At 35.8% G+C, this 15,011-nt stretch overlaps 1 protein-coding gene across 1 annotated transcript in view; it reads left to right on the top strand.

Moving 5' to 3' along the window:
- Duba (Deubiquitinating enzyme A) overlaps positions 1-15,011 on the top strand; it is a 106,914-nt gene that overhangs the window by 68,809 nt on the left and 23,094 nt on the right. The window contains exon 7 of the mRNA XM_083117461.1: positions 5,302-5,436. Coding sequence (XP_082973587.1) covers positions 5,302-5,436 — 135 coding nt within the window. The remainder of the gene's footprint in view (positions 1-5,301; positions 5,437-15,011) is intronic.

The following is a 15,011-nucleotide window of genomic DNA, read 5'->3' as shown; positions in this document are numbered from 1 at the left end:
CCACTGTGTATATATGCAAGTATACTTATAATGTTATTAAGTACATAAATGTTCGCAATTTTGGAGTAAAACATGTAAATATATTATACAGACTTTAAAATGCACATTTTTAGGCTCTATTCTGCATAAAATGCCAAATTTCACTGGTTTGATCTGAAAATGTTAACAGAAAAGCATGTAATTACATAATTATCCGGACCCTAGCCTGTTACACTTGCTAAGATTATTTTTTTCAGTACTTTACTAATGTTTCATAACTTCTCTTGTCAACGGCAGATATCAATCTGTAATCCAATTCCTACCCCACATGTCACTGGTGATGGGTTGCATGGCAACCCCTATGTGAGCCTTAAGTTCATTTATGCTCATGAGGAAAGGAGGGTCTACATGAACTGCATTTTTCACATAGTCCAAGAGGGAAAAAAATGCACATTGTGTGTGCCCAGGAGAATGAGCTAGGCAGGACAAGAATTTCTGCTCAGCATTGCTATCAGGGTTGGCCATTTTGCCTGAGTTTCCAGTGTTTTTATCAGAAACTCAAAATACTCCAGTAAAATATGATTTTATTGGTTTTTGTCAGTTTGTGCTTAAAACATTTATTGTAAAATGAAATACCATTTTTTTTCTGATAGTAATTTATCTGAACATTTAATTTATATTGTGTTAGTTGACAGAATCAGATACTACATACTATTTATTTTTTAAAAAAAATTATTTATAATATATGTATATATGAGGGGCATTCAAACTAGGACTGTTGATTTTTCAGAATAACGCAACACATTTGTATGCCTAAGACAGATTTTATGTAGTTCTGCTGTACACAAATATACTTAGTACGGCATTTCACTAGTGCTTGGATACCAGCAACATAGAAAAATTTTGCAGTGTGTTGGAACATGATTAGACTGCTTGCTTCACCTCTTCATCACTCCTGAAATGCTGGTATCTAAGGAACTCTTAAGTGTCTACATTTGCTTGGAGTGAGGTCAGGACTGTAAGGTGGTGTATGACACTAACCCTTAGTCGAGTTCCTGTAGTGTGTAAATTGTGTGGTGGGTAGTATGTCTTGCAGAAACAGAATGCCTTTAGTGATTGAAGCCAGGCTGTTGTTTCTTGAGAGCATTGTGCACATCTTTGAGAACCTGATCAAAAAGTATGCCCTGTTATGGTACACCACTGTATTTCATTTGATAGCATGTTTTAAGTACCTATTTTCTAGAATTTTAGTGCCTATTTTCTAAATTTTTCATACCTTTTTGCCTACGTATTTTGGATTTTTTTTAGTGCTTAACACTCTAGTGATGATGGTATGACTATGAGGGGAAATGGAGGAGGTCATTGTAAAATTAATTTAATGTACACGTGGTGAACAAAAACATATAAACACCCTGATACGACACAAAAATCTTTATTTGTAGGAAGTTGATCCACCCTTGGCTAAAATTACAGCGTGAGTCCAATGTGGAGAGGTAGTACAAATGCAGGTCCTTCAAAATGTTCAAGGGCATATACATCCATTCCTCGTGCAAAACGGTCTTTAGTTAAGAAAGTGTGGCTGGAAGTGGAAACCTAGCATGCAGGTTGGCCTCCAAAATACTTCACAAATGTCCAATTATTTTAAGATCAGGCAACTGAGGAGGCCAGATGAAGTGTTGTACTTCATCTTCATGCTCATTGAGCCATGCTTTGATGCACCGAGGAGAGTGAATGGGGGCAATGTCGCCTTGAAACACAGGTCGTTCGCCAGGGAGAACAGACTGCATCATAAAACTGAGATGTTTGTCCAGAATGCTGCGATATTCCTCTGTTAATCCCCCCATGGAGAACTGCAAGTTGTCAAAGACTACACTAAATTATCTTTCCCACACCATCACAGAACCCCCTCCATGGTTAACAGTAGGAAAGAGGCAGTCCACATGAAAGGCTTGTGCAGGTGTTCCTCACACCCAAGCATGCCCTCTGGTCTAGAATAGTAATGTGAATACAGATTCATCAGACCAGATGACCTGATCCCACTGCTGTTGTGTCTAGCCTCTGTGCACTCGGCAACATTTTCGACACTCCACAGCACTACGCTGTGCCACCAATGGCTTTGAAATAGCTATTCTGCCATGAATGTTCCCAGTATGCACTTCCCGTTGGATAGTTTTGATTGTACAGAGTCCTGGAGGTGGGAGTTTATCTCTGAGGTTATCTGGGACACTGTGGTCTTGTGTCTTTGGGCCACTACCCACTTCAATACCTGCCTACCTCTGTTGGTGAAATTCAACTTCAACCAGCTGTTCTGTTTCGAAGATGATTCCTTACCTTCTTTACTGTAGGCTGTCATCACAGTTGACACTGTGCTCCTTGTAACCCCCACAAGGTCAGCTGTTTTCATCACTGAAGCTCCAACTAGGTGCACTCCAATGATCATGTCATTTTGAAAGTCTGAGAGGTCGAACATACATTGTAATGGCTTTTGACTGGTAGCAGAATGCTCATGTACGGCCCATACAACTTCTGCTGATAAACTGATACCTCTACTTTCACGGTTACTAGGTAGCAGACTTCTGTATCTTGCGGTGTGGCTGTACTGCAAGGATGATTTGCGTGACGTTTTCATAAGAATGTTCCTATTAATTTGTTGTATATGTCTCGGTATGTTCTGTTACTCTGAACAATCAATAATTCCAATTTAACTTGAACAACCCTCGTTTCTCATTACTACCTGAATAGAACATTTTCACATTTCTGTCACCAGAATTAGTTAAAGAATTGATAAATGAAGGTCTCACACTTTAAAAAAAAAGGGTAGGGGGGGTTACAAGTAAATCAATGCTAGTCATACTCCAGAAAATTGAAATTTTAATTGCAAAATGTTACTGAACATGTAAATAAAAAAGTACAAAACATGTGCTTTGATGAATGGAAGTGTCAAATGTATGAAATGAAAGAATGAATGTTGTAAATCCAGCACAGCATCAACAAGGCAGGCACAATGCACTACAATGCCAGGGGTCCCAGGTTCAAATCCCAGCCTGGGGATGGGTGTCCTTTGTGAGTATCCTTTCACCAATTTCATCATATCGCCACTCATCCTCATCTTTGCGATTAGCCAAATGTGGCAGAAATGCAAAGTAAAATAGACCCAATCAATCAGTCAACATGGCAGGAAATGGCACAACTATCTTATTTCTGACATAAAATTAACTTACCTGTTTTTGTCCCCTGACCCTTCAAATTATTAAAATAAATTAACTAAAATATGTGATAGTGTGTTCTAAGCTTCTTGGATGGTGTAATGGTTATCACTATTCCTTTATAATCATGATTTTCAAGGTTTGATTCCCTGAAGAGAAGAAAAATTTGGTGTATCGAACTCTAAACTATATCCCCAGTCCCAGTTAACCTAACAAACCACAAAATGGATTTAATTTTTACAACTGAGCGTGAGGATGATGTAATGAAACTGAAAATATGGCTACCATTTTTGACCCAATAAATAGAGGCACATATTTTTGGTAAATAAAAAAGCAAAATTTCGGTACAAAAACTGAGTCAATTTCGGGTTCAAAAGCGGTAAATAAAATAAAATATCGGTGTTATAGCGGTGAAAAAATGGATGAAAAGTGGTATATAAAAAGACATATTGGTTTTAAAATTGTGAATATAATCCTAAACTTGATTCAAAAACTACACTTATTCCACACAATTAACATTTCACTTCTAATAGCACATTTATGAAGTTATCATAGCATTGAGTTTATTTCTGTGTAAAGGAGTCCAATTTTGCTTCTCCAATATTAACAGCAGAATTAATCAATGTTCCGGGAATTGCATAACTCTCAGGATAATTCAGACCTCAGAAGGTGTCGCATCGTTGAATAAACCCTGAATTTCGTGTTTAAGAGTTAATTTCGCTTTTTGCAGTTCATTTCGCATTATTTCGTGACAAAATATGGTCACAAAATGCATCTCACACCTTTCAAAAACATGAAAAATTAACACTACAATGTGTTTTTTCAAATTTCGTTTTTTCGTCAAAAACGAAATATGCATGCCCCTACCAATAAAGCAAGATCATGCAAACGTTATTTGCTTATTTTAGGTCACTTTTCTACATCTCTATGTTAATCACACCAGTGAAATTAATTTTGTTAGTTCCTTACAATCTGAAAATGTATTCTAAACAGTTTGAAGGAAAAATTTACAGCATAATATAGTGTGTGCAATGTGGGGATTTTTTTTTTTTTTTGTCCACTATCTTAAAACCCATTTTTCTGATTTTGTTCACATACTTGTCCTTATGTTTCCTAGTTGCAGAATTTTATCTAAATGATATTAAATTCACTATATTTTAATAATTTTATTGTCAAATTATAGTGCAAGTAATTCTGTAATGCTCCTGTAAGTTTTGTGCAGTAAGCTTAAAACTGTAGCCTATACAAATATCTGAAAGTGTCAAATAAGGTTAAAATGTGAAAATAAAAGTACAGTTACTTTTTTTTTTAAACTTATATTACAGTGCACGACTTACATGGGTATATACCATTTTACCAGATGTAAAAACAATTTATCCTGGATGAGAAGCAGCTAGTAGTTCTCAGTCAGTGCACTGATAAGCTTCCATGCGAATGGAGGGCGAGGGCAATAAGATTCTCAATTCTCCCTTGCATGTTTCATACAGAACATGTCACTGCATATACATAAACACTTTTTGCAGGAGTTAACATTTTTCAGTGTTATCACATTTGCAAAAAAAATATCAAGGTCCCTATGTATCACTTGATGAAGTGCAGTTTGGCAAGCCTGCCCCTGTACTTCTTTGTTAACTAAGTTAGTTGCAGAATCAGGGGCTAATATTGACAGTCTGATACTCATACTACTAAGGGTGGAGATGCATTTGTATTTTGTCAATTCAACTCTGATAGGCACTAGTACTTTTTAGCAATTTCATTCCCATCACAGTGCATTTAACTTCAATTAAATTCACCCCTAGAGAGCTTCTATCAGTTTATGGCCAACAATTTTCCAGAACTCTTTCCTTGCCCAACCTACCTAGTCCTTCAATTCCTGGTGATAATAGTGAGAGGATGTTGAAAGCTTAGATGTAATATTCAGCTCTTTGTGTTCATTCTGCTTATATGGTTGTTTTATGTGCAAAGATTGTGTCAGCACATACCGTTAGAAGTTTTTAAATTCAAAATTCCTTGTGCAGAAATCATGAAAGATTAAGAAGCAGATATTTAAATGTTTATATGTATCTTCTTGTGTGATATATATATTATATTTATTTTCTCATATTTATTTTCTCAGGCAATGTTGGAAGATAAATTAAAAGCAACTGACTGGGAAGCAACAAATGAGGCGATTGAAGAACAAGTTGCCAGAGAAAGCTATTTGCAGTGGTTAAGAGATAATGAAATGAGGAATCAAAGCTTGGTGTCTCCGGTAAGTACTTAATTTTAACTAGTACATTGCCTTTGTAGTGCATGTTTCGTGCATTAATTTCCCTGAAAAAGCAGTAATTCTGCCATTATCGTAATTGCGATAAGTAAGTAAGAATTGAAAGGAGTAGTACAACAGGGGTTCAGCTTGTCTTTCATGAAAAGTGAAATCATTCAAGCCAGGTGAGGTTTAGTGTTGTGTACATTTTCATATCTTTACAAACAATTGATATATTTCTCTACTTATACACAAATATATGTGTTATATGCTTTGTACAAGAAAATGATATTTGACTTTTAGAGCTCTGAAATTGTGGACTTTAAAAATGTCCAAAAATGACCTTAAAATTATTATATGACCTAAAGTAATTTTCGCTTTGAAAATTAAATCTTGATTTTTCCATAAATTTCAAGAGAGTAGTTCAATAATTTGATAAAACCCGCTGTTTAAGTACTAGTGTAGTTTTGCTTATTTTTACTTCAAGGTTACATAAATTACACCACAAAGTTTCTCTGTACAAGTCAATTGCCATTCAGAGTGGACCTTCTGCGATGTAGGAGTCTGCCAGCATCCAAAAATACAGTTCTGTTTCTCGTACAGCAGATTATAATTTTTTATATTGTGACTAATTTTATGTTAAAACCACAGATTAAAGCAATAATAGAGGCCAGCAAGGAACCTCAAAGTAGGCTTCACACAAAGTATTTTAAGGTTGCTGGAAGAAAAATAAATTTACCACAATTAATTATTTAATGCATTGCCAAACAATTCAGTTACAAAATAATATTCTGCTTTTCCATTGACCGTATTTTTTATTAGTGATGAACTTGCTAAAAGGACCATGTCAGAAAATTTAAATGTGTTAGTTATGCTAGCAAATGCATTCAAAATTCACAAAACGGGAGGAGAAAATGAACCTAATAATTAACAAAAATGGCAAAAAATACTGAAAAATCGCCTAAAAGGCCAAAAAATGCAAAATAAAAGCAATGTTTTCTGGTGCTAACTGAATAGAAACTGACATATCAGGTTTAGCATTGTTTTTAAGGCTCAGAAAAAAGGTGATTTTTCATCAAGCCCTCCTCCTTATTGGTATATTAATATGGAGTGGATCTAGTGCTGAGCTGAAGTTCAAATCGAATCACCAATACTAGTCGTTGGAGTTCATATGTATCACAGGATGCCAAATGCCACATGACGTGGTTGCATCCTGGAAATTATGCAGTATTCACAATTTACTTTTATTGTGCCAGTATTTTATAAAAAATGTTTTTTGTTCTTAAATTATAACTATTTTAATATTGTGATTATCTTATATGTGAACTTGTGTATAATTCAAATTAAAAAAAAAAACAGTTGGATTGATGTGTACAGTTTAAATGAAATACTTTAACATTTGTAAATATTCTGTAGAAATTAAAATTTTTATAATGATCAAGTATTGGCATCAGTATCACTTGGAATTGGAGTTAGTGGAAAATGGTATCAGCTGTTAGGTCACTTCTGTGCAGATTCCTTTAGTTGGCTGATATGCCTCTTGTTGTAGGCATGTTTTTCTTCCCTGCTCACAAGTGACAAAGTGTGAATTTCATAACTTAGAAGCAGAATCTCAACAGTATTTATTCTATTATTCACCTTTCTCTCACATTGTCTTGTTTTGTAATGCCCATATGTCTAAAATGTCTTTGTTCATTTGAATAAATTTAAATCTTCATGTAGAGAAGCAAGAAGGATCTTACAGAAAAGCTAATTTTTCAGTGTAAGCTCCCTGACATTGATGAACTTGAGTGTGATATTCAGAGGCATCTCGTGAACGCATGCGTCAATTGTGGGAAAAAGGACAGCTTGCTCTGTGACGACATTCATGAGCATTTCTACATTCTAATTTCTTCATATAGGAGAAGTATTTATTTTACACGAGTGTGCTGAACTAAGCTTATATTACATTTCTTGGATCTGAAGTGAAAGAAAGTAATAATTCTTTTCCCACAATTGATGCATGCGTCACTTCAGATCGAAGAAATGTAATATAAGCTTAGTTCAGCGTTCTCGAGTAAAATAAATACTTCTCCTATATGAAGAAATTAGAATGTAGAAATGCGCATGAATGTCATCGCAGAGCAAGCTGTCCTTTTTCCCACAATTGACGCATGCACAGCATGCACCGCATGCGTTCACGAGATGTCTCTGGTGATATTCCATTTGGAAATACTACCTGCTGTTTTAAAGGAAGTTTAATATAATCAATGTTTCTTCAGTGGAAACATACATAAATCTCATGCTACAGGTCTTCCAATATAAGATATGGAATCTCTATGCATTATTTTTTTTAAAATGAAGAAGTGTGTTTTCAGTTTCTATTATACATGGTTGCTCAGTCTCTATGTAGGTAGGTTGCCATCACCTTTTCTCCAGTTGGTAGCACTGGAACTCTAGAAAAAAATCTGAAGACTTGTTGGATACAAATCGTATTAGCCCAGTAACAAGTTCTTTATGTATAAGTTCACTGCACAATGTGCAAATGAGCTAGGACACTCTGGTACTTGTTAGTTCACTAGTCCTTGACTCCACTCTACCTTCCGTAATAAGTGATATTCACTTGATGATGACTCCTGGTCTCAACAAAGGCACCTGGGGAGTAAGGGACCTAATTTTATTTAGGGTGACAGTCTAGAGTCCTCACTGGTCGAGGATTGATTTCCTACTCACGGGATAAATGAGGAGTCCAAGGGTACACTCAAACTGAAGCCAAGTATCAGACTTATTGTCCAAAGGTACCACCTAATGGCAGTTGCCAGTACAGACTTATGAGGAAGGCTAAGGAGTCCAAGACTACACTCAAGCTGAAACCGAATATCAGACTAATAGTACGAAAGTACCAACCTCTCAGCAGTTGCTGGTATGAGCAGACAGGATGGGTTTCTGCTGCTTCCCCTTCAGACCGGAACTCTTTTCTTTTCACTGCTAGGCCTAAGGTCCCTCTGGTGTTTGCTGGTCTATGGCTGGCTTAGAATTGATGCAGAATGGTTCTATTCACATTTATGAACAGAAGTGACGAGTGGTGCTCTGTGGAACTACTTGATGCTGTGTGCATTGAGAGTACAGCACACCTTCAGTCAGCCTGCAGTGGAACTACATGCACTTGGCACATTGTTATGCACATAAAATGTGTACCAGAATAAAATAAAATAAAGTTGTGTGCTAAAAAGTAATAAGCCTTGCAGGACTAATATCAATTAGCATGTTACTTTAACACACTCGATTGATTATATAGATAACATTTACATGCCACACAAGGCTTGAATCAAAGCACAAATATTACAAGTTAAATGCATGGGAAGTCAGTCAGTCAATGCTTGTTGCTGACATTGGATCTTACATTTAAATGATATAGTTCTTGTAATGACTTGCCAGTGCATTACAAGGTACTAATAACTACATCTGCAATAACTTTCTTTATGCCTACTTTGAAGATATAGGCTTTACTTTTCCATTATACGTTGATTAATATTGTGTCCATTTGTAAACTTCTGTTTGTCAAAGTGTGGAAATATTTAGATATTCTCCATATGATTTGTTTGAAATTTTATTTTCTGAACTGTAATACAGTTTGAGATATTTATTTCCCAGAAAACCTGTAACTTTTGTCTTTAATTATATGCAGAGAGATGTCATTTTATTCTTGAATTAGTTTTGTTAGTCGTATCAGAAATAAATAATAGTAATTAAGGATCTGATGTGAAATCCTTTTTGCCAATACCAATAAACTACTGATAACTGATACTGATAACCAATATTTTGCTGATACAATGTAAATTGCAAATGTTCCTTAAAGAACATCAATAGTTCATTCACCTCCTCAGTGAATGTACATATAACCATGTGACTGCAATGAGTTTTGCCTGAAAAAATTAACTTCATATTTAGACATTTACTTTACATGTACTTATGGTACATGAAAATAATAATGAAATGTCAGAAGTTTTCACTAAATTACTATATATTATCTGATTGGTATAATTACTAGTAATTTTAGTGATAATAATAATGAAAGTGAGGATGGTATGGCTATGAATGGAAATAGAACAGGCTACTGTAAAATTAATTTAAAAAAGTGATGAACTGTGAATCAAGTACTCCGAAAAAAAAAAATAGGATTCTGGAAAATTCTCGGAAAATGTATTCGGAATTTATGTGGGAACCCTGATCTGTACTGGCTGATATAGTCTTGATATTTTTGCAGGTTTGATATTTCTGTAATTTAGTGCTCAATGTTGCCATTTTCTTGCTATTTTTTAAATGAGTATGAAGGTATATTTTACGTACCCTGATATTATAAGGTAAATTAATGTGTAGATCCTAAGTTTCTTTTTGTAAAGTGATCACTTTGGTGACCAAGCACATTGAGTGTTGGACTCACAATCTATGAGTGTTCCTGTGTGAGTGTCCCTTTGTAAATTTCATCTAATCGTCATTCATCTTCATTCTTATAATTAGCCTAAAGAAGCAGAAAAGTGAGGTAAAAATAATAACTATTTTTGAGGCAAAACATATTACAATCACCTGGTTACATACATTAATTAGGATAGTGATTGAACCATTCAGGTTCTTTATGAAAAATTTGTTATTTTATAGCTGATTGATAAAAGGTCGGTTATCAGTAAATTTTACATCAACACTTCACCTGCTCCAGCAAAAAAATTGTTTTCATGCATCCTGATTTTAATGTATATCTCTACACTTCTGGACAGAAAGAGATACTGTTTTTACCTTCCTCACAAACTTGTCAAGGCATCAACCTACCCTCTGTCCACCACTCATCTCAAGATTCTCTTTACAAGAACCAGTGTTGCTGATTCTTGGAAAGAGAAGGTGTGGAAACTGCAGGTGAGGCATTGCCTTTGATTTTGTACAAAATTTCCCTACTGCTTTCATCTCTGCATTGTGTTTTTATTTGTTTTTGCTGACTTTTTTCCCAACAGCTTTGCAGATTTGCTGTTTCTAGCAAATCTAGTGTTAGCAGACACCCTCCGCACAAAATATGTGCTTGATTGGTTATGTACAACTATGTATGTGGTTGTATTATCTATCTGGGGTTACGGATTCAACACCCAGTGGAGGCACATAGTGATTTGGATCGCATTTAAAACTGTAAGTTAAGTCCTGATTAGCCTATCTGTGCATAAAGTGAACTTAAAACAAATGTCATTATCAATATTGTATCTACTCAAAATAGCGATAGACTGGTATGAAATTTTTAATAGATACAAATGACTAGAGACATGCATGTTTCATTGTTGAATGTGAAATAAACTCTTAAACATGAAATTTAGAGTTTATTTACAGGCATAACACTTTCTAAAGTCTGAATTTTCCTGTGTGTTATGCAAAACCATGGAAAAAATATTAATTCTGCTGGAAATATTTAAGAAGCACAAATGTGTATTCCTTCACACAGGAATAAATGTAATACTTTGATAACTACGTACATAAATGTGCTATGAGAAAGGAAATGTCATTTTGTATGGGCCTCTCCAATGGTGCAGTGGTAGCATCTTTTGCCTTGCAATAAAGTGGTCCTGGGTTCGATACGTGGTGGAGGCACATAGTGGTTCGGATACCACTTTAAACTGTAGGTCCAGTCCCAATTAACTTACTGTGCATAAAGTGGATTTAAAACACCAACTCAATCAATCAATGTCATTTTGTGTAGTAAGTATAGTATTTAATCAAATTTAAAATTATATTCACAATTCTAACATTGAAACACCATTTTATAAACCACTTTCATTCTGAAATGTATCCAGTTTTTGTACCGAAATCTTGATCTTTGATTCCCAAACTGGATGATTTGAAGTGGGAATTTTCCCAGCAATGTTCCTGCATGGAGTGGCTCTGGAGTTCACCCAGCCTCTAATAAATGGGTACCAAGGGCAAAGGGTGGGGAAAGGAAACTGGAGTATGATGCAGGTCACACCACTTCCATTCAAGCTTCACACCCTCCTCCCATATGTCTTCATGGCATGTCACAATGTACCAATCTGATATAAAGTCCACCGATTTGGATCCCTCTTTAAACCTAAACTGTAGGTCTAATTATTGGAGATAAAATACAGCTTTTACTTACGTGTGGCTTACAAGATTCTTCATAAAACAGACTTCCAGGTCCGTCAACCAGATCCTTCAGGGTTCTCCAATAAAAATCACGGAGCGAATTGACAATACCGGAAGCCTCTCCGATTTTGTTAATATTTCGCGTACACACTAAATGAGACCTTCTAATCACGAATATGAAGTTAAAATTTGGGTGTCACATCTGGAAATTGTGAAATAAGTGAAATTTACCTCTCCCTGATCCGAACACAAACTCCGGAGTTTTCCACGAAAACAATGTTTATCGCAATATTTTTAAGCTTCAGAACGAAAAATATATGTTCTTGATATTGCCACGACATAACCTAACCTAAACTAACATAACCTTACCGTGAATTTGCTAATTTGTGATCACTTACTGATTGAAAAATCTTAATTTAGTAGTACTATATCTTCAAGGTTTCTACACAGAAGACGTCATTTTCGTAACTAGCAAATTCGTATGCTCGATGCACTGTTGCCAAACCTACTTTAATCAAAGATTTAAGGATGTCGAATCGATCCGTCTTAAAATATGTTTTGATACATCATCAGAAAGTTTATGAATCAAGGATTCCATAAATGTAAAATTTAAGGTAAGGAAAGAATCTGAATTGGAAAAAAAGTAGTATTAATTGCCCCCCGATTCCAGGCTACCGCGGCCCCACCTTTTTCTATAGAGTCCCTTTTAATGAAAATATTGAAAAATACAAATGAAAACATGATTTTAAAAAAGTTGAATTCTATTTGAAATTTGCATATATTTACGTTGAATCATAATTAGTCCTCATCCATCCTCCTCCATACTCCATTTCACGATCTGTGATACATTAACAGCTCTTTTACTCTTTATCTTCCGCCATTCCTGCATGATCCATGATTTTCAAGTTTCAAGTCAACAGTCTTGCAACGCTGTAGACAGCGTAACCGATTGTGATCATCATACTTCTATATGGAGAATGAATGCCAAAATGAAGAAGCTTATTATACAACTCCTACAGCTCAATAATTAATTTGTTCATTTCACCCCAACATGTGAACATCAGATAAACCACAGCGACTAATTATTTCGTGAGTATAAGAAGTAGGTTACAAATTATAGAGGTTTCCCGTATTGTCAATTCTAGTCAAAATCACATGAAGAAGATAAGAAAGTTAAAAATGGTAAGAAAATGTCTAATAGGCTAAAAGTCACTTGCTTAAAAACTGCTTCGTAGTTGTCATCTGTCTCACGTTAACAATGCATGTCACTGCCCACCACCTGCAGCACTGGCTTTGCTCTGCATACATATATATGTTTCTTCCTGTTGGCAGCTCCTCTTCCTCCCTCCCCCTCCTCGTCTTACTTCATCGGGTAAACACTACTTAACGCCATCTCACCTTCTTAATGTGATTTTATTGGAGAACCCGGAAGAAGAATCTGGCGACAAACAGTTTTAGAAATAACTTTTGTGTAGTGTGTGGATTTATAGGCACTAAAAACCTATCAAATAGGCACTTAAAATGGCATTATAAAACTTTTAAAGTCAGTAAAATAGACATTGAACATGTTGTTTCAATTTTCATCTTCCAATACACAGCTATACTGTATTGGTATTACAGTTTACACATAAAAGTGTGCTAATGTTTCAAAAACTATCTTGAAGGAAATTTACTATTGTGGGGAATCTTCAGTTAACCTTTTGGAGCCCAAGGCCATTTTCACATGTAACCCCCTTGATGTCCGAGCCAATTTTGAGCAAAATGCAGAGTTTCATTGAAATGAGTGTAGATCGGAGGCTAATTGCCCTAGAGAGATGAGTGATATACTGTTGTACGCGGAATGAACCAAAGATTCAGACTATATTAAATTTATGCAAATTTGGCGTACATGTGGTGGGGGGAGAGGGAGAACACTCAAAATTCCAAAATTTCGGAAAATATGTTGATTTCCCCCCCTCCTCCCAAGAAAAAAGTACATGACAGTGTTGACATGCACAAGGAAATTATCGCTGACATGTAAGGAACACAAAAATATTTGCATTATTATCGTATGACCAATGTAACGCGAGTTGTACCCCCAAAAGGAATGGTCAGCACGCCACTGATTCAAGCTTCAAAATGCAGCGGTACCTTGAAATAACTGTAGCTCAGAGGCTAATTGCCCTAGAGAGATGAATGATATACCGTTCTATGAGGAATGAATCACAGGTTCAGATGATATAAAATTTATGCACATTCAGCATATATATGGAGAGGGGAAGTGGTAATTCCCAAAAATCATTTTTGTACATTATTACGACGCAGTTTTAACAACCCCTCTTCCCCCTCCCCTAACTTCCAACCCCTGCTTACTCCCACATAGAAAACATTCCTTTTGACCTCGGGGTGCCGATATTAAAAATTGCTTCCAATGCAGTTTCCAGGGGTGAGGGGAATGCATTGCTTTAGAACAACAAATCGAGCCTTCCTTTGTTGGCAAAATTTTTCCCTTGAAAAAAGATGCAAAAAGAGAATTCGCCTTTTTCCCGCCATTTTCATGGAAAGAAGAAAACTTGCAACAATCATTTCTGTTAAATACATATGTTAACAACAATATGAAAAAAGAAAATCGAAATTCTAGCCAAAAATAGAGAAGTTATAACATTAAAACTACAACCTTAACAGTGTGTCTCGATCGGGCCCCCGAGGGTTACATGAGAGCATCTCGATCGAGACGATCGAGCTCCTAAAGGTTAAAGTAATTCCGCTACTCAAATTGAGGGGGGGGATGCAGGGAGATGGTATTCCGCCAGCTAGCAAAATTTTTGTGAAGCATTCGCCCCAGCTAATATTTTTCACTACAAGCGCTGGGTAATTCTGACATAAAGAACTTGTGCTAATCATTGTACCAATTTGACGAAATGTCCCAATTGCTTACACAATTATTCACAAGTGATGAAAAACAATTTGCATTTTTCTAACCAAAAAATATTTTAAAGGATGTTCCAATTAAAATTTATTTGGAGAAATGAACTTGTATTAGCTATTGTGCTCAATGTTTCACAAACAATTGACAAATCCTCATTTACAGGGAAGGTAGGGTAATATAAACTGCCTAATTTAAAGCATTTGTAGTACCGTATTGACGCATGTATAGTGCGCGTATAATGCGCACCCTGGTTTTTGATGGGTAAAAGTTACAAAATATTATCTCATACAGGGTGGCTCAAAAAGTCACTTAACACCCCCGGTACAAGGCCACTGCAGCGCGCAACATGGAAATGGTGATGACCAAACGTTATCAGGCCAAGGGGGAACCACATTGATGCCACCCGCATGGTCAGTGGCCATCTTGATGTCCGCCATCTTGAATTCAACTTCAGAATTTTAAATGGGAAGGGGGTGATATGATATATCAAATCAGGCTAGAATTTCACGAGAAATGCGATGGTGAAGGCTTTTTCGACATCTTTAATCAGTAAAAA

Source organism: Lepisma saccharinum, chromosome 2 (assembly GCF_977018435.1).
Source record: "Lepisma saccharinum chromosome 2, izLepSacc3.1, whole genome shotgun sequence".
Classification (NCBI taxonomy): domain Eukaryota; kingdom Metazoa; phylum Arthropoda; class Insecta; order Zygentoma; family Lepismatidae; genus Lepisma; species Lepisma saccharinum.
The sequence above is the reverse complement of the archived record's forward strand: the minus strand, read 5'-3'. Positions and strand labels throughout refer to the sequence as shown.